General features: G+C 56.4%; 4 protein-coding genes across 4 annotated transcripts; 2 read left to right on the top strand and 2 right to left on the bottom strand.

The window, feature by feature from the left end:
- Nucleotides 1–712: 712 nt before the first annotated feature.
- On the top strand, nt 713–1,753 carry CGGC5_v008699 (Ubiquitin and WLM domain-containing metalloprotease; the record flags this gene model as incomplete). Its single annotated transcript, XM_032034989.1, has 1 exon — nt 713–1,753. The coding sequence occupies one exon, from the start codon at nt 713–715 to the stop codon at nt 1,751–1,753; it is 1,041 nt and encodes a 346-aa protein (XP_031885928.1).
- Nucleotides 1,754–2,395: 642 nt separating this feature from the next.
- MNN4-1 (Protein MNN4) lies at nt 2,396–3,286 on the bottom strand (the record flags this gene model as incomplete). The annotated part of the gene is made up of 2 exons (XM_032034990.1): nt 2,396–2,450; nt 2,526–3,286. The coding sequence occupies 2 exons, from the start codon at nt 3,284–3,286 to the stop codon at nt 2,396–2,398; spliced, it is 816 nt and encodes a 271-aa protein (XP_031886109.1).
- A 7,271-nt stretch (nt 3,287–10,557) lies between these two features.
- CGGC5_v008697 (Uncharacterized protein) lies at nt 10,558–11,762 on the bottom strand (the record flags this gene model as incomplete). The annotated part of the gene is made up of 5 exons (XM_032034991.2): nt 10,558–10,564; nt 10,631–10,641; nt 11,110–11,143; nt 11,269–11,688; nt 11,746–11,762. The coding sequence occupies 5 exons, from the start codon at nt 11,760–11,762 to the stop codon at nt 10,558–10,560; spliced, it is 489 nt and encodes a 162-aa protein (XP_031885927.2).
- A 1,498-nt stretch (nt 11,763–13,260) lies between these two features.
- Nucleotides 13,261–18,103, top strand: CGGC5_v008696 (Uncharacterized protein; the record flags this gene model as incomplete). Its single annotated transcript, XM_032034992.1, has 2 exons — nt 13,261–17,865; nt 17,921–18,103. The coding sequence occupies 2 exons, from the start codon at nt 13,261–13,263 to the stop codon at nt 18,101–18,103; spliced, it is 4,788 nt and encodes a 1,595-aa protein (XP_031886108.1).
- Nucleotides 18,104–18,712: the final 609 nt, after the last annotated feature.

The raw sequence follows: 18,712 nt of genomic DNA, 5'->3' as shown, positions 1-18,712 counted from the left end.
GTCCTGTTTGGCTGGCTGCTGGCTGTTTTACCTAAGGCAGGTCCCTGGTTTCGGCTTAGCTAATGTATTGTGAGACAGCTGCAGCCGTGTTGCAGCGCTGCAGGTGCTTGGGTGCTAGTGTGATGGTGCATTCCCGCCAGTTGCCGCTTCCGCGAGGATACATAGGTAGGTCCACTTCGCTAGCTGTCTCCTGGTCACTTACCTCAGCAAGCCAGGAACCAATGAGAGCCCGAGCCATGGCCTCGCGGAAGCAGTGACGCCGTCCCTGTTTCTCTCTGCTCCGTTGCCCGTCCTTGCTGAGGTAATCTCTCGGATTACCCGAAGCTTTCCCGGTGTCTTGGCTTCCGAAGAGAGCACTGACGGGAAAGAAGAACCCTTCGTGCCTTCGGACCCACCCCTAAGTCCAGCCCGAAGGCCCGGAGTCCACCTGCCAGCGAGTGACGTATTACAAAGCTGCCTGAATTACAAACACTGCGAATACGCTCCAGACGGCCTCACCGGTGACCGTCTGCGTTTGCGCCTGCGCCCCCAACGCCGCCTTCGTGCACATTCTACGCAGTCATCTCGTTTGTATATATCTCTAGCGCATCTCTCAATCTTCATAACCTTGTCGCATCTACCCACAGCATCATCAGATACTTGCATATACACCGATCTACGCGGTAGCGCCTCTCAAACACGACAGCTCCAAGAAACCACCAACCCACCCACCATGGCCGAACCCCATCGCGACGAGTCCGACTTCGACGACTCCGCCGACGAAGCCATCACAATCACCCTCACCCACCGCAACACCCCGCACACCTTCAAGTTCCCCAGCGACGGCAACATCACCCACCTCTCCGAAGATGTTGAAGACGCCCTCTCAATCCCGGCCTCCAACCAAAAGTTCATCGTCCCGAAGCTCGGCCTGCTGAAGCCCCCGTTCAAGGACCCCGACATGTCCCTCGCCGACCTGCAGGGCAAGAAGATCATGCTCATGGGCGTCGAGGCGAAGGAGGTTGCCTCCCTGCAGGCCGCGTCCGAGTTCGCCGCACGCCGCAACGCCGCCCGCAGCGCCGCGCGGAGGGCGAATCGCCCGTCGCGGAGGCGGGACCAGGCGCGGTCGCAGGCGCACAGCACGTATACCTTCCTGTCCGTGAGGCCGCTGGCGGGGCTGCCGAACCCGGAGCGGTCGCTGGCGCTTCTGGAGAAGCTGAAGGAGGACCCGGGGATCCGCGCCTCGATGGTGAAGCACAAGTTCAGCGTCGGCCTGCTGACGGAGATGGAGCCGCTATCAAACACGCAGTCGAGCCACGAGGGCACGACGAGACTGCTAGGACTGAACCGGAACCAGGGAGAAGTTATTGAGCTGCGCCTGAGGACGGACGCGCATGACGGATATAGAGACTACAAGACGATTCGAAAGACGCTGTGCCATGAGCTGGCACACAACGTCCACGGCCCCCACGACAGGAACTTCTGGGACCTGTGCCATCAGATCGAGCGCGAAGTTGACGCCGCGGACTGGAAGCACGGCGGGCAGACCGTCGGGCAATCATCATCCTATTATGCGGCTGGAGAGGACGAGGAGGAAGGTTTCGAGGACCACGGGGGCTGGGAGGGAGGCGACTTTGTTGTCGGCGGAAGCGCCGCTGACAATAAGGGCTTGAGCCGACGGGAGATTCTAGCCAGAGCCGCAGAGGAACGCCTGAAAAAGATGAATATGGAAAGGAGGGATGGCGGAAAGCCGGATTCAGGAGCATCACCTTGAGTTCTACTTTTGGTCATGGTCTGCATTTACACACATTAGCCTAGGTTGTTTTGGTTGTCGGGTTTGGGCATTGCGATGGCGTTGGTAATTATTATGTATGATGTCGCTGTACTGGCTGGCTTGGGGTTTCCATAGCGAGGAAAGATAATCTCACCACGATCCAACACGAAATCTCAAAAGTGTTTGTGAAATGTTCAATTCGAGGTCCTTGGCACCTCGGTATCTTTGGGTATCTAGTGTGCACATGCGACTCCTCAAGTGGCTTTGCGGATGGTTCCATTTCATATGGCAACCAGCCCGCGCGCCATATCTACCCAACGGGCGATGCTCATCGTAGCGATACTCTCCATCTTCATGATGTGACAAAAGGAAGAAAAAAAGGGAGGTAATGCCCGAGTGTCCTCCCTGTCAAAAATCCCTGACCCTGGAACACCTTAATCTCATGCCATGCCATACCTTGTCCGGAACGCCACCAATGCATGTAAGCGTGCAAAACGCAAAATGCTGCCGTTAAAAAAAATACGCCCATGTGCTTTTGTGGTAAAAAGACAAGTCGCGGCCATCGCTTGTGCTGATCCAAATCCAATACGATCCTTACTTTGACCACTCGAGATCATCCGCAACGTCTTCCGCCGTCGCCTTCTAGGAGGACCGCTGCACCTTGAGCCACTCCTTCTGTTCAGGTTCCCACCTGTGTCTGCAAGTAATTGTTAGTCGCGGCACATAAGAAGCTTAAATAGGCGGACGGAATTCAGCGCGGATCTTGACTTACCCTTGCCATTCAGTAGTGACCAGACTCTTGGTACCGTACTCCTCGGAGAGGATGCGCTCGAAGCTGTAGGGAATGATGGCGGGAACACCCTCGAATTCAGTCTCGCGCATGGGGAAGAGATCGGTGGTGCGGTAGCGGTGGTAGTTCTTGCAGCTCCAGACGCCGGGCATGCCAGAGGGATCGCGCTCAGCCAAACCGGTGATGTCGACAAAAGCACCGTTGGCCATGTTGATCCAGCGGGCGTCGATGATGTTCTGGCCGTCGCCACGGTCCTTGTCGGTGCCGTGGGGGTTGACGTCAAGCAGGTAGCGGTCCTTCTGGGGGTTGCCCTCGGCGTCGGTCCACTCGTACTCGTGCTCGGTACGGTTCATGTTCTGGCCAAGCCAGTAGAGAGTTGCAGTAGAGACCTGAACATCGAGATCGTAGTCCCAGGGCATGATCTTACCATTCCACCACCAGCCGAGCAGGGTGCCGTGGGCGAGCCATGTCTCGATGTTGAGCTTCTTGGTGATGGTGAGGTAAGAGCGGATGAGGTTGCGCAGGACGACGCGGTGCTCGTCGTAGGGGACAGCCTCGGTGAAGTAGCGGATGTCGTAGTGGCCCAGCTCCTCGCCGCAGCAGGGTTCGTGGAAGTACTTGGTGTCTGCGCGCTTAGCGACGACTGGCGGTGATGCCGCGTTGGGTGATTGTTGTGAGGGCGCCGCGGCGACTGTGGCAGTAAGGCCCAACAGGGCGATGGGGAGGGCGAAGCTGAAGCGCATCGTGGCGGCTGTGAAAATGTATTGCTCTGTTGAGTGGTGAAGTTGCTGAGCAAATTGTCGACCTCGTGAACGGGTGATTAAGAAAAAGAGTTGCCAATCCAAGAAACAGGAAAGACCGTTTGTTGGATTTTTGGGTCTGTTCGAATTTTGGGTGGGAGGGTTCGCAGTGCCAAGAAGTCGTCGAGTGGATAGGAGACGATGGAGGTAGGAGGTAGGTCCAAAGCCAAGACGAGAAGGAGGGCGGTTCCAAAGGCGACTGATAACCAAACTTGCCGAGGGGTATCACTGCGCAGTAATAACTGAAAAGCACGGGAGGTTGTTTGTAGTAGACGCGGTCTCGATGTTGTGGGTATCGTAAGGCCGGTGAGGTGAGGTGAGGTGAGGCGATGTAAGTTGTTGATGTGAGTGGGCGGTTCGGTGTAAGCGTCGACAGCGGGAGCGGAGGCGGTGACTGCCGTGGAATGATAGGAAAGACGAGATGGAGATGGAGGAGGACCCTGATGTGGAGGATGTCCAGACGATGTCAAGTCCAGGCTTTTAGGAAACTGGGACGTTGAAGTAGGTGAATGCCAAGAAGTAGTAGAGGCAGAAGGAGGAACCGGAGTAGACTTGTGTGAAGCGCGGGCAGGGCGAGGCAGAGACTGATATGTAAATGTGGGATGGGATGGCGAGGAGGAGTACATGGAGTAAGTGAGTGAGTGAGTGAGGCCAAGGCCAGTCCCCAACTCCACGTCCAGGGCAGTCTCCAGCTCCTCCCGACGTGGACGTAGACTCCCGTCCCAATGGGGGTGGAGAGGGATTCGCCGAGAGGTGTGTCTGCAGCGAGGGACGGGAGAGAGGCGTTTTCTGGGGAGGAGGCGTTGGGCTGTTGCACGTCGTGGGTGTTGCCGCATCATCCTGCCTTAGCGTCCACCGTTCCTTCCTTTGCCTCTGCTTCCCGAGGCCCGCCTTCTTACAGAGGTAACCTACCAATACCTTACCTATCCGTACGCAGTAGATGCATACCCTACGGATACCCAGTAGGTAGTTCTTGACTTGTTGCGACCCTGTTTGCCTTGCCAAGATCTGGGCCGTCTTTTTTTTTTTTTTTTTTTTTGATCCATTCTTTCCGAAGACTCGTTCCTTTTTTCTCTGCATCTTGAACACCCAGACAGTGAATGGCACTTTTTCCAACATTGGATCCTTCACACACATACAGAGACCCCTTCTCCAAAGAAACATTGTCTGCCAAACAAGACGAGACGGCCAGGACAAGACATCGGACTGAACAGCCCAGACATCGGACCAAGGTACGCAACAAGACAAGGGCAGGGCGGAACAGGGAGTCTCCCGCCGCCAGATAAACTGTGGTACGTACTCGCGCCTACGTACCACCGTCACCAGCCCCGACAGATGGATACCTCCATTCGTAATAAGGGTCAGTGTCAGTCAGTCAGTCAGTCCGCAGCAATAAGGTACCTAGAGAGAGTAAAGTAGTCTATTCGTGGTGACTGGTGAGGGCACCGCTGCTGTGGTGCCACCCGTGTCCCCAATGTCCCCAGTGTCACTCCTCGTCAGACGTACTCCCACATTCCTTGGCTTGCACCAGTAGGGGAGGAAGAAAAAAAAAATCGACTCCAACGTCTGCGCGTATGTGCCATGATTAGTGGCATACGTAATCCCGTGCAGGAAAAGGAGGCCCTAGTCTTTGAGCCTTGAACCAGCGCACGGGAGCCAGTGACAAGCCGCGCTTTCGACTGCAAAAGGTGACGAGTCTCCAGCGGGGGGTGGATAAACACCCATTTACGGAACATAGAGTTAATTAAAAGAGGCGACCAAAAAAGAAGCTTGGGGCTGGACTGGCCGGCCCTCGGAGGGGCGGGATGGAGACGGCAGATTTTGATATTCCTGTGGCTCACAGTTGACCGTCATGGACCCGAGTCACCTCACTGCCCTCAGTCAAGGTTGAGAAGGAGAAGAGGTTCGATAGGTGCTAGATGATCGCGTGAGGTCGCAGGGTTCCCGCCTACAGCGCTCGGAAAGGCCCCTTTCATCCACTGAACAGCCACTGGACAGTCGCACTTGCAGACGGCAGGCTGGACAGGGGAGGGGGATTACATAGTACAAGGTGGACGGGGCCAGGGGGAGGGTGTCGTGGTCGTGTGCTCTCCTTCCTTGGTGTTTCTTGGTCCCGGTCGCCGCATAAGCCGCTAGCGGTCTTGGCAGCATAAGGAGTGGCTCCGGCGTCAGCACCGACCTAAGAGACACCTTGCACTTAACCGATATACAATACCTCACCTTGCCTTATCAAGTACATGCATGTCTCCCGGGAGGCGCTCACTATCGTGCCGATCTTCCCATGCACCGCCGTTGTCTCTAGCTACCCGAACCCTCTTAGCCTAAGCTCTGGTGCCGTTAGACTGGCCATCATGTCTGTCCCAATAATAACATAGAATCATCTGATATATCAGCTGTTGCTTCGTTGCGTATGCAGGCGCAGAGTGCAGATGCAGATGCGTTATGTATAGCCCGTACAAATAAACTCTCAATCAGCCGCAGTCAGTCAGCGGAAGAGTCTTCAGACGAGAGAAGCAATACGCGGGACAAATGGCCTTAAAGGTATGCGTCATCACAGAATATGCATCAATCCGGTCCCGGACTTTACGGTGCTCCCGATATCGAAATTGGCAGGAGAGCACCCGACCTGCCTCCCGAGGGTCAAGGTCAAGGTCAAGCACCACCACCACACACCACCACGGTCCACGGCCATGGATTGGCGTCAACGTCACAATGGAACCAAGCCTTCCTCCCAATGGAAGTTCCATTCTCAAAGCCGGCCCCCATCAAATGGAAGCTGCCCCTGTCGCCTACCTGCGAGCCAATCTGGGCGTAATCAACAGAGATTCGCTCCCGCGACCGACAAGATATCGATGACGGGCGCATTTTCCATGCCCAGCGAATGGGACATCGACCGTCGACCGTCGACCGTCCATCGTCCGCTGGCGACTGTCGCGTGCCCGTCATCTCATTTGCAGCCGTGATCCATGATCCCGACCCATCCCATCTCATTCAGCAGCACAGCGAGCAACTTATTCAAGGTTGACAGCGAAGATCACTCCCGATGATTGCATATCTGCTTAACGGGTTAAGATATGATACGTACGCGGGGAGAGACAGAGACTGCGAGAAAGCGGCTACAGCTACGGCTACGGCTACGGTGCCGGTCTGCCAGCGCCAGCTCGACGCCATTTCCCAGAAATTGGCAAACTGGCACGGCCTTGGGAAAGCGAATCCGCCCGCTTGGCACGTTTGGCGCTGCCTTCACAACTCCAGCCATTGTGCCTCCGGGCCAATGAGCCGAGTCCCTGCGCCGGGGCCTCATCTTGGCCATCCTCGGCGTCGCTTGCTGGCAGAATCCCGTCGCCAGGCTGACCATACCGAACGGATTCAACCTCCCCAACATCACCGATGTATGCAAACTCCGTTCCGCCGCTTGGCCTTCTGTCATCCTCGGACTCTGCCCATGGAACACCTATGCGCGAGAGGCCACCACAGACAAGATACCGTACATAGTACGCACAGCACAGAGTCTTGCAATACGAGCCGCTCGTCATCTTGCATCTCTCCCGTCAGCCACCTCGTGAATCGCGAAATTTCATCCCATGCTGCAACATCCGAACGCAGCGTGTGTGTCTTCGTACGCCCATCCGAGAGACTCGCAGGCGAAGCTCCGTACTCTCCCAGGGAACATCCCCCTTTGGCGATCGGCGGGCGGCTCTGCAGCTCTGCAACGTCTGGAAATGGGCGCCCGAGACAGGAGGTGGCCGCTGACGAACCGCACCGCTTGATTGAATCGTCCCAAGTCGAGACAGCCAGAACAACCAGCCAGCGCCTGATGGAAGTTTGGAACGGAATTGGGATGGCCAGCAGCAGCAAAACCAAACCCAAAACCCCGGCACAGCTGCTTCCCAGCGTTCTCAGCGTCAGCCTCCGTTTCGTGCCATTGGCCGTTGGCTGCTGCACAGTCCCACAGAGACGCGTGGCCCTGCTCCCTTACCCCCTGCACCCCTTATCCTTCTTTGGGACAACGGCTGTCTGGCCCCAGGTCGGCGCACGTCCGATGCAATCTTGTCTCTTCTTTTTCTGCCCTTCTGCCCATCGCTCCTCTCTGTTTGATGCATAACTCGACACTCCTCAGATTGACTTTCCACCAGGTACCTGTGGCGCGACACAGCGCTTCCGCTCCGCCCGCCCATCGTCCGCCTCCGGGGTAGCGCTCCCTGCCGGAGCTTTCAGCATCGAGAAAGGCTGTGCCACAGTGCTCTCTGGGCTGCTTCGGTGGCCCCAAGCTGCCTTCCAGGGCTTGAGCTACCGCCTCTGTGACGCTCTCCCAGCACTCCTAGTCGTTAGGTCCACGGCAACATGGCATCTCTGGCGGCTAGCAGCAGACGCATTCGTGGCACATGGTTTCAGGTCCTAATGTCACTGTTCGGTACTCGTCACTGGCCACGCAATTGAAGGAAGTCGGCACCGCTACGCTGCAAGCTAGCTGCAGCAATTCAGATCTAGCAATGCCACCAGCGAGCACGGAGGGAGAGAGAGCTGGGAAAGGCTATGCGATGTCTGCATCTCAACATGGCAACCTCTCGCATGTTCGGCACCGAACCGGCGGATTGGTAACAACACCGCGGTGATGACATGACGGGGGCAACCAACTCGAAAAGCTGCAGCCTGCTGGGCAACCTTTCCACCCCGCTCACCGCACCTTATCGACATGATCGCCTTGTCGCGTGTTGGCCTTCCTTTCGCGAGGAAAGGCTGGGGAAACAGTGTGGTTGGCGGCTGGAGATTGGCATTGTCTTGGCTTCTTGCCGCTCTCCCGGCTCAAGTCGTGCATCGACTCTGATGTTCGGATACAACCATAACGACCGATGCATATTGACCGTCGGGCGTAAAGTGGAATGTCTCAACGACCGCCGCGGAATCCTTCGAGATGCAGTCATTTCTGGCCAAGAATGCTCCATACTATCTTTGGCTGGCCCATGGCTTTCGAGGTTTGGATCCGAACAGGGCCAATGGCAGCGGTTAAACCACGGCCAGCAAAAGACAACTTTATTGTCTTCTGCAAGCATCCATTTAGGACTGTGATATCTCTTTTCTCTGAAGGAGTGGTTTCAATTCCTTCAGCCAGCCATCTATCATAGGCTGCCTGATGAAAACAGAGCCGTGCCTGGACCTTCCTTCAGACGCCATCTGACGATTTCCCATCAGTCGTCAGAGGTTCAGGATTATCATGACCTTTGGAGGAGAACCTTATCATATTGCACTGGAATAAGAATAGAGCCATGAGCTCGTGGTTGGCTGAACCGAGTTGTGGGAAGTGCGTCGCGAGACATTCGCCGGAAGCGTTGATGTCCTCGTGGCTCTGCCCGTGGTCTCCAAGAGCCGGGGTAAACGTCCTCAATTCACCACACCTTGGAAGCAAAAGAGAAGGCCATCATTCCCAAAACATTTCCATCTCTTGCTCAACCTGGTCATGGCGAAGGCTAGCTCCGCCAAGCATAGCTATATCCCGAAGCGAGACAATAGGTAGAAGCCCGAATATGGTTCTGTCACGTTGTCGTCGAGACCGTTCTTGGTCCGGTGCACTGGTCGAGTGTACGCATTCGTTCACGCATGGCCTGATCGTGGCAGCCACAGTCAAAGTGGTTAAGCAGGGCGAACAAGCTTCGTGGCTTCCTCGTCACTCGCCCGAATCATGACAAACATGGTAATCAAGGCCCGGTGCGCACGTATCGCAAGCGCTGTCAAACGTTTACACCACCTCCCGGGTCTTTGACGCCACAACCCGATTGCATCACCATCGCGGTATTAAACAAAAATTAACCACCGCGAAGATCCGCAGTTCGATATTAATTGCCCGGTGTTCCCGTTACGGTTACGCTCGTGTGCCCGTAATGTGGGCAGGGCTGGCTGGGATGACTACTCCGGGGTTCGGGCACAGCCGCCGCAGCGGCCGCACCGCCTCGATTCCGCACCCGGGCATGTCGAGTGGGTCTGATGCGATTCCGCTCCTTCGTCACCGCCACGGCCGTGATGAGAATTCTCGGACAGGGTCATGCTATCCGGCCTCCAAGCTCATAGAGGATATGCCGCGCCGGGCTAGACGCCGGGGACTGGACGGGGGACACTTCCTGTCGCGGGAACGAGGCCAAACTTTAATTGAGTGCCGAACTTGATGTCTCTCTGTGTCAAGTGCCGGCCGGCTTGTTCCAGGCCTCGGCCCCTCTTCCGTCATCTTGGTTCGGCGTGTCGTCAATGAGGCTGATTTAGGACCCTCTTCATCTTCATGCGAGGGTTTGCGCGGCGTATCGGCACAGCCCACGTGAGCGGAGACGCAAGCGACGTGTCTCCAGAAGCTTGTTTCCCCTGCAGCGGCCATGTCTGGGATCGCGAGCTTGTCGGAATATCGGCATCAGAATGGGTCTGGGAAGACCCTTTGAGACCCAGTATCTTAACCTTGAATGGATACATGGCAACGTGATGCGACAGGCTGGTCACGGCGAGAATGTGATGGCCTTGCCTTGAACGGATGTCGAACATCATGAACATGTCATGGGGCGCTTTGGCTGCAGAACCATGACCTCACATTTCGACTTCTAGTTCAGCATATTATGTGTTGTTGATATGCCTATCATGATCATTTTGACCATGTTTAGACTTTGTTCTTCTTACAACTTTCAAGGAGATCGAAATACTTTGGTGTTGGAGACGATACAAGATTTGATTGCTCTTTCCGAACTGGCTTGAGTTTTTGGGGTAGGTATGTATGGGTTTATAAACACAACAATTCACCTAGATCCCTACTGCGATCCTTTTCATATCATTTACAGCTATAATCCACGGTTATCAAAGCCATCGGTTCAGTATAATTTAGTTACGGACGTATTTAAGGTAACATACGTTGAAGGAGATAAGCCAAGATGGCGCGGGATCTCCATTTTTACATCCATTTTTACATGACTTCAACAAAATAGCTCTTTAACACAACGTTTGCGATGAAGATGCCATGCGAGATAATTGTACTTGTGTAGGCAATATGGAGGGATGGCGTAGAAACCCAGACAGTTGAAACCTCGCTCTTCGTGAGGTATACATGGTGACGAGATACCTGGGCTAGGATATGGCGGAGGACGGCCAAGAGCCCTTCGGCAATGTAACCAATTTTCTACGTTGGGTATGTAGAGAAGCTGTCAGAGCCACGCAGGAAGGTCGTTTGTCCTCATTTCACTTCACCGTCTGGCCTGGTCAGCCGAATGTGATCTCGAAGTTACGGAGCAACCTCCGCCCAGAGTAATACCTTACATCAAGTTCACCTGGTACGTGGGCACGATTCATACATGCCGCACTGGCACCTTGACTAGTGCCATCTCACACTAAAGGACGAGAGGAAGGCAGTATGAAGACTAGTATGAAGACCATACTCGTTTGTACTACCGGCGTCAACCCTTTAAAAGTCGTAGAGTCGGGAGACGCGCGGTCAGAAGGTCTGTTGCGGTAAGCAGACACAAGCATTGAACACGGCGAGAGGAAGACCACTCGGCTATCAAGCATATCCGGCATAGTATAAAACCTGCTTGTATTTGCGAGAAAGCCCTTTCAGCTGCCCGTGGACTCGCCCATAGGAGCCATACTCGGCCAATGATCCAAAGACCTGTTGTTTGTACATTCGAGCCATAAGTGTACTCAAACGATGATAACACTGGCTCGACAGCGATACCGAGAAATCATCCCCGAGCATGTCTTTCACTCTGCTCTATCCAGTACAAAAAGAATACACGCACCATGACAACGCCGTAGTATGCATCCGAAACCCGCCTGGTATTGCACATTTGTTTTAGGCCGCCCCATTACGGCCGTGGCATTGCCCTCAAACGCGCGAACTCATTGAAACCCATAAGTCTTTGCACGCACTCTCCCCCTCTTGCTCTTCTCACGCTTACAGTCGGATGTTGATATCTAGACACTCGACCCGCCATTCCCTCCGTCCCAGGAGACTGCGCAGCCACTCGATGCCCAAGCCGGTCCACTCCTGTCTTTGACGTGCCAGCTCTTCGGCAGCAGCACCGGCCAGGGCGCTGGCAGTCGAGTTGATCACCTCGACGACAGTGGCATTGAAGCTCGCGTTCGGATCGATGTCGGGTATCGGGGAGGTGGAGAGGGAGGTCGGCGGGCGGGGCTGGAACCAGTTGCTGCTGAAGTCGAAGAAGCAACGGTCGGACCAGTTACACGAGGTGAGGAAGAGGATGAGAAGCAGGAAGCTGCAGTAGACGCAGGGTCGGTTGAGGAAGTAGGTGCAGATGAAGAAGAGGAAGATGAAAGCGGGAGAAGCGTTGGTCGGGATGAAGAGGAGCGGGAGCCAGCTGAATTGCGCTGTTAGCAGACATGACTTTGCGACTGGGTAGATATGGATGATTTACCTTCGCAAGCAGAACATGGTGGAGGGTTGAGGTGGTGACGTAGAAGAGGGTGGGTTGTGGTCCCTTGACGGGATTGTTTCGCTGGGTTTCTCCGGCCGGCAATCCTCAGGGCAGGACGGGACGGGGGAGTGGCGGCTCTGAAGGGCGCAAACTCTCGATGAGGAGGATGTGTGAGTGACGTCCGAATGGCAAAGGGACTGCGCCCTGGTCCTCGTGCCGTGGTTTGCGGTATCGTGCCGAACGGAGTCTCGTGGGTTTCGACAGGCTGGAGGGGAATATCACGGATGCCAGCCGATCGCAACCGTGGGCAGAGCGAAAAAGTCTTTGCGTGTGTGTCAGACAATGGCCGGTTGCCTTGTAGCGACGCCGTCAACAGCTGGTGGAATGTAAGGCAGAGGGGAGCAAAGTACGTGGGTTCATGGACTCGGCTGTATGCGTGCGGTTGCGTTGCGCTGTGCTGTGCTGCGCTGCGCTGCGGTTGTTCTTGGACCAGCACCAGCACCAGCACCAGGTAGCCAGCCCACCGGAGACTTGCTTATGTCAGACACGACGACCAGGACACTGGACACTGTGATGTTCGGATTCTGCAAGCGGGCAGAAAATGGAAGTCTCGAATGTGAAGTGGGGGGGGGGGCCCTTGCTCTGCACCACGACACTTGAACTGTGACTGGAGCAGGCGCACGGTCCACGTCTCTCTGGTTCAGTGTTCCAGCATCCACCATCTCCACTCCAAGCAGTGTCCACTGTCCAGTGTCCCTGGCCAACCAACACAGAAGGTGCTCGTTGCTTACCTGAGGCGCGCCCGGGCTAATGAGCTATGGCCAGGCATCACCAGGCACCTCTGCATTTCTCCGGCGACCGGGAGGTATCCGTACCTACTGGAGTAGGAGCTTCATCAACCTTCAGCAGCTTCAGCAGCAGCTTCAGCAGCAGCCCCCCAGCGTGCCTGAGCTCCATTGCCCTGGTCCAGGAACCTCCTCCCATCGCTTCCCCCCCAAATCCCAAATCCGCACCAGTGCTGCACCACCCACTGAACGGCCCTCTCTTCAGCACGCGGACGCGCCAATCCATACGCCAAAGCTGCCCTGCCAAAGCTAAGGTAAACCCCGTGGAAGCTGCTGCCCTGAGGTGCTCCCCATCGGCCCTTCCTTCCCTCCGCACCACCACACGCACCTACACCGACTGACACTGACCTGGACAACCTGCACCTGCACCTGCGGTAGGTCTTTCCCATTCAATTCAACCACGTCACCCCCCTGCACCACCTTCGCTGGCGCTACAGGGTTGTGTTAGGTTGGGCTGAGATTCCAGCCTCCCAAGTCATCGATCCCGTCCCAAAATTATTTTCAGATCCTCTTTTTCGCCTTCCTTTCCTCCATCCCCTTCAACTCTCTCTACATCTCCAATCAACCACCATCAATTCAGCGTCACGACGGAAGGGTCATCGCGTCACTTGTCCTTCGTTTCCCTCGTCGAATTAATCCCTTCCCTCCCCTCCCCGCCCCAGACGCCATCATGGTGTCGCCCATGCCCCCGGCTCCGACGCCCCCCGGAGGCAGCGCGCCTTCAAACGGCGATCGCACCACCAACTTGTTGAACTTGCTCAAGTTCAGTGGTGCCGGAGGTGGTGGCCAAGCTTCGCAGTCACAGTCGCAGTCGCAGCCTCAGCCTCGCCAGGACCCTCCGAGCTACCAGCAGCATCAGCAGCATGCCTCGCAGTCTTCCCAGCAGTCTCAGCAGATCCAGCACCAGCATCAGCCGGATCAGTACCAGCAGTCGCCTCAGCAGCACCATCAGCAGCTGCAACAGCAGACGATGCCTTCGTCCATCCCGACCCAGATCGTTGCACCGGCTCGCGCCCCCGCCGACCCGACCGGTCTGCTCGCCGCTCTGATGAAAGGAGCACACGATGGCGAAGAATCGCGACCGGAGCCTTCCCAGAACGGCTCCTTCGCGAACTTCGGCGCCGCCGCATCGCCCCCCGATGACACCCGCGCCTACCTGCTGAATCTGCTGAACCGCCCCAAGCCTAGCCAGAACGACATGCTCTTGATCGAGTCGACTCGTTCTCCTCTGCCTCAGGGCGGTGAAAACATTCTCCAGAGAGTCCTCGCCGAGGCTGGACAAGCTCCCCCCAGCCTGTCGCACCTGCCCTCAAATTCCTCCTTCGAATACGACCCCAACACCTACGCCCAATCCAGTGGCAATTTCAGCACCTATTCCTATCCTTCGACGCAGGAGGCCAATCTGCCGCCTGTTCACTCGCAGCAGCAGCAGCCTCAACACCAGCAGCAGCAATATGGCTACAACAATGCCAGCAGCAGCTTCGATGAGCCTCACATCACTTCGCCACAGAACCGCACCCCCAAGTCTGGTTCCATCTCGGGTATCGCCCCACCTCATTCTGCTGGCCAGTCACCTGCAGGCCCGGCTTTCCAGATCCTGAAAAAGACCCACGACTCTCCGAGCTCTCATCACGGAAGCGAATCCAAGCGTATCAACAACGAGCGTAGCCCTCTCGCCTCCCCCGAGCGTGCCCGCCACAACCTTGGCCACGGTTCTTCCCCCGCCGATAAACTTGCTAACCCCACCCCCGGCTCAACTGCCTCGTTTGCAAGCATTCCCGCCGCGGAGAAGAACAAAGAGACCGTGTCGGAAGCTGTTCACGACATCGCCGAGCAGGCGGATTTCGAGGCTCAGCAGGCTCTGGCCCGCGCTGAGGAAGAGCAGTCGCGGCCCGAGTACCTGCAGGATCTGGAAGACATGGACACCGCCCGGACTGAGAGAGAGTTCGAGGCGAGCGCCCACCATGCTGCCCAGGCCATCAAGAAGGAGCTGGACCGCGAGGAGAACAGACATCTCCTCGAGAAGGTCGTCTCTGCCGAGGTCGCCGAAGAGGTTCGCGAGATTGTCGAGGAGGCTGCTGCGCACGCCGTCGCCGACAGCTGGGAGAGCGCCGACCAGGATGAGATCGTGGTGATTGAGGAGGAAACTCCCTCGCCCGTCAAGGTCTTCAACTTTCCCATGAAGCCTTGGATCTCAATTGGCCTGCAGGATGGTGCCACCGAGCCCCGTCCCCAGTTCCGCGACGAGGCCATCATGGACATTGCTCGTCTCAAGAAGGAATTCGACCAGATCGATCGCAACCTGTACACCGCGACGGAGAGCTACATGGCCTACGGTATGTCCAAGGCCGGAGGTCTCCGTGTCATCCGACAGGACGACGGCAAGGATGCAAAGATCTTTACCGACACCAAGGATCGCATCTTCAACGTCGCCATGTCGGTTACGCCCGCTGACCACAGTGGCACTCACCGCGAGGCCATCATCGGTACTGGCATTAGCGGCACCGTCTACTGGGTTCAGATCAAGAGTGGCGAGAAGGACCACATTGAAGACGCCCACCCCGAGCAGTATGGCTTTGCTCTCCCCCCCATGGCTTCCCACGAAGGTGGTGACGCCCCTGGTGGTGTCCTCAAGACCCGCGCCCGCACCTCGACCATCCACCCTGAGTTCTTCGCTGTTGGCCGCGGCAAGTCGATCAACATCATCTGGCCCACCTACATCATGCAGAACAACCTCTTCAAGCCTGGTCATGACCGCGTCGTCGACACAGAGAAGCTGGCCAAGCAATGCTCGTTGAAGATCAATACCGGTAAGGCCGGTAAAGACTTCACGTTCAGTCAGGATGACAGCGTGATAGTGTCTCTTGACAAGTCTGGTCGCGTCAAGTTCTGGGACGTTCGCGACCTCACTGCCGCTGAGGAGGGGAGCGACGCGCGTTGGCCCTTGCCCGCGCATACCTCGCTCGAGATCAAGGAGCCTCTCATGACTCTGACTAGCACTCCTGAGGGTGAGAAGGCGTGGCCTACCTCGGTTCTCTTGGTCGATAAGCTCCGCCCCTACCAGAAGCGTTGCGCCCTGCGCTACATGATCATCGGCATGAAGCAGAACCACACCCTGCAGCTTTGGGATCTTGCTCTCGGTAAGCCGGTCCAGGAGTTCAACCTGCCGCACAGCAAGGAGTCAGACGCTGTCTGCAGTGTCATGTACCACCCTCCCACTGGCATGCTGGTCATCGGCCACCCGACCCGCAACTCGATCTACTTTGCGCATCTTTCGGCTCCTAAGTACAACCTCAAGAGCGTGTCGCAGGTTGAGTACATTCAGCGCCTGGTGGCCCAGGATGCCTCCATCCCGCAACCCGACTCTACTGCTGTTATTAGTGGCGTGCGTGAGTACTCGTTTGCGAACCGGGGCATTCTTCGCAGTCTCGACATTTTGTGCAACCCTGCCATGAGCCAAGAGACCGACGAGCCGACCCTTTTCGAGCTCTACGCCATGCACTCCAAGGGTGTTGCCTGCCTTCTCATCAAGCAGGCTGAACTCGGATGGTCCAAAGACAACAAGGTCCTGGCTCCTGTCGATGCTGTTGAAGCTGGTGTTGTCACCATCTCCAAGCTTAAGCCTCCTGCCGCTCAGCCCGCCGAGCCTTCCCACCAGAACAACGACGGTGGTCATCCTTCGGCCCGTAACATTGCCAAGGAATCTCTGCTCCAGACCACGCCTTCCCAGGACGATGGTACCCCCCGCCGCGGTCCCGAATCCGTTACCCCAGTCAAGATCGCGAAGGCCGAGGCCAAGGACGAGGAGACGCCGGCTCCTGTGCCGCCTGTGAAGGAAGAGAAGCAGGAACGCAAGAGCCGTAAGAAGAAGGCCGCTGCCGCCGCCGCGGCTGCTGCTGCTGCCGCCTCTACAGACCCGCAATCCAACGGATCTCCTCGCGTCGGTTCTTCCAACAACAACTCGAAGGACAAGCAGCAGCAATCTTCCAACGCCATCACGCAAGAGTCGGTTGAATCTGCAATCAGCAGCATGGAGTCTCGTCTGCAGAACAGTCTCAACGGTCTTCTCAACACATCCTTCAAGACCCTGCACAACCGCATTGAGGATGGCCTTCGTGCTCGCGAAGCTGACTTCACCGAGCGCCAGAGTCAACTCCTCAACATGGTGTCTGACGTCCTGAACGAGAACACCCAGAAGGTGCTCCACGCTCTCATCAACGAGCAGTTCAGCACTGCCGTCATTCCTGCCATTTCCGATGTCGCCTCCAAGGCGGTATCTGACCAATTCTCCAAGAGCATGAATGCTCAGGTCTCCCACTCTGTTCAGAAGGAGATTCATAAGGCCCTTCCTTCCGCGACCCAGCACGCGCTGCAGAACGGCGACTTTGTGAAGGCCATCTCTGACAGGGTCGGATCGACCGTCGCAGCCAATGTTCAGCAGGAGGTTGTCAACACGTTGACCGCCCGCCTCGGCCCGTCCTTCACCAACATGGCTGTCCAGGCTTGCCAGCGCGTCGCTGGCGAGCTTCAGAAGCAGCACCGCACCGAGATGGAGGCCATCAACGCCCAGCGCCTTGCCGAGACTAAGAAGATTGACCAGCTCACCAACGTGGTCACTCAGCTCATGGGCACGGTCTCCAGCATGGCGGCTACTCAGGAACAGTACCAGAACGAGTTTGTCAAGCTCCAGCAGCACATCGTATCTCAGCAGCAGATCATTCGCGCCCAGGCCCAGGCCCAGCAGCAACAGCAACAGCAACAGCAGGCCCAGCAGCAGCAGGCCCAGCAGCAGGCGCAGGTGCCCCATCACCACGCCGCTCCCTCGTACGCCCCATCTGTCGTTAGCCAGGTTCCAAGCCAGGCCCACAGCCAAGCTCATAGCCAAGCTCAAAGCCAGGTCTACAGCAACGTCCAAAGCCCCGACCGCGCCTCGCACCAGTCCATGGGCTACGGTCACTCGCAGGCTTTGACTGTTGCGAAGCCTGATTCTGGATATGACGCGGACCTGCAGGCTCGCATTGCTGTTGTCAACCAGTCAATGAAGGAAGGCAGAGCTGAGGAGGCTGTTGTCCGCTGGATGCAGTCTGGCCGCGAGCAGGAGGTGTTTGAGAAGTACATGTCGAAGTATAGTCCCGAGTTTGTCCGCAACTTGCCTCACTTGGTTCTCTTGACGGTGACTGCCACCGTCAGCTTGAATCTTGAGTCATGCACTCGCGAGAGAATTGCCTGGCTTGAGATGGTTGTTCACAGCCTGCAGGTATCTCTTGGCAACATGGTAGGCATCCACCCACAATACCTTTATAGTTTCGCGAATGCTAACAACGATCCAGGATGAGGATGCCCGCGCAGTTACACCTAAGATTATGGGTATGCTGGTGGCTCGTGTGGAGCAGCTCTTCGTTCGCATCAGCAGCAGTGCCGGCAATGACCCGGTGCTCAAGAACCTGTCGCAGATCATCAACAACGCCAAGCGCGTCATGGACGCTTGCCAAGACGAGCCTCACTACGCTTAAAGGGATGGAGGATGACATATTTCTGGCATTGAGCCTTTGACGACATGACGATATCAAGTACATAGGACATTTCGACATCATACACTGCAGGATGGCCTCGCTGCTATGCGGGGCCGACATTGTTGGGGGGATAGGGCTTGGGATGGCGGCAGACATGATACCAGAGGCAGGGCAGTCGGGCAGTGAGTGCATTCGTGGCCGCGTTTCCCTGCTTGGCTTTGGAGAATGGGGTTGGTTTCATTGAGTTGCGTTTCGTCGGGCGGCGTGATATGGGCATGCGAATGGAGTCGCTTGGGCTTTGATCGATCTCTGGCCGGGCGGATAAAAGTCCAATTTTCCTTTTTTTCTCTTTTTTTCCTTAGTTATAATAAGTGCCGTCAGATGGCTTGGGTGTAGATTAGGGGGGTGCGTTTGGACGCCAGCCCATAACTATTCTTGGGTTTGGATGTTCCATTCAGGGGGAATAGCCGTCTTAGATAGGAACGATTTCAGTTGATATGAACAAGTGCGAAGCTTACTCGGTGCCTTGTGTTGTGGCTATTTGGGTTCTTGGATGATGCACAACGGTCTGCACAATGTCGACATACCTAGGTACTGTAGGTAAGATAT

Source organism: Colletotrichum fructicola (genome assembly GCF_000319635.2).
Source record: "Colletotrichum fructicola Nara gc5 chromosome Unknown KSG_Nara_v1_contig05, whole genome shotgun sequence".
Lineage (NCBI taxonomy): Eukaryota > Fungi > Ascomycota > Sordariomycetes > Glomerellales > Glomerellaceae > Colletotrichum > Colletotrichum fructicola.
Note: the sequence above shows the minus strand (reverse complement) of the source record. Positions and strands in the feature narration are given on the sequence as shown.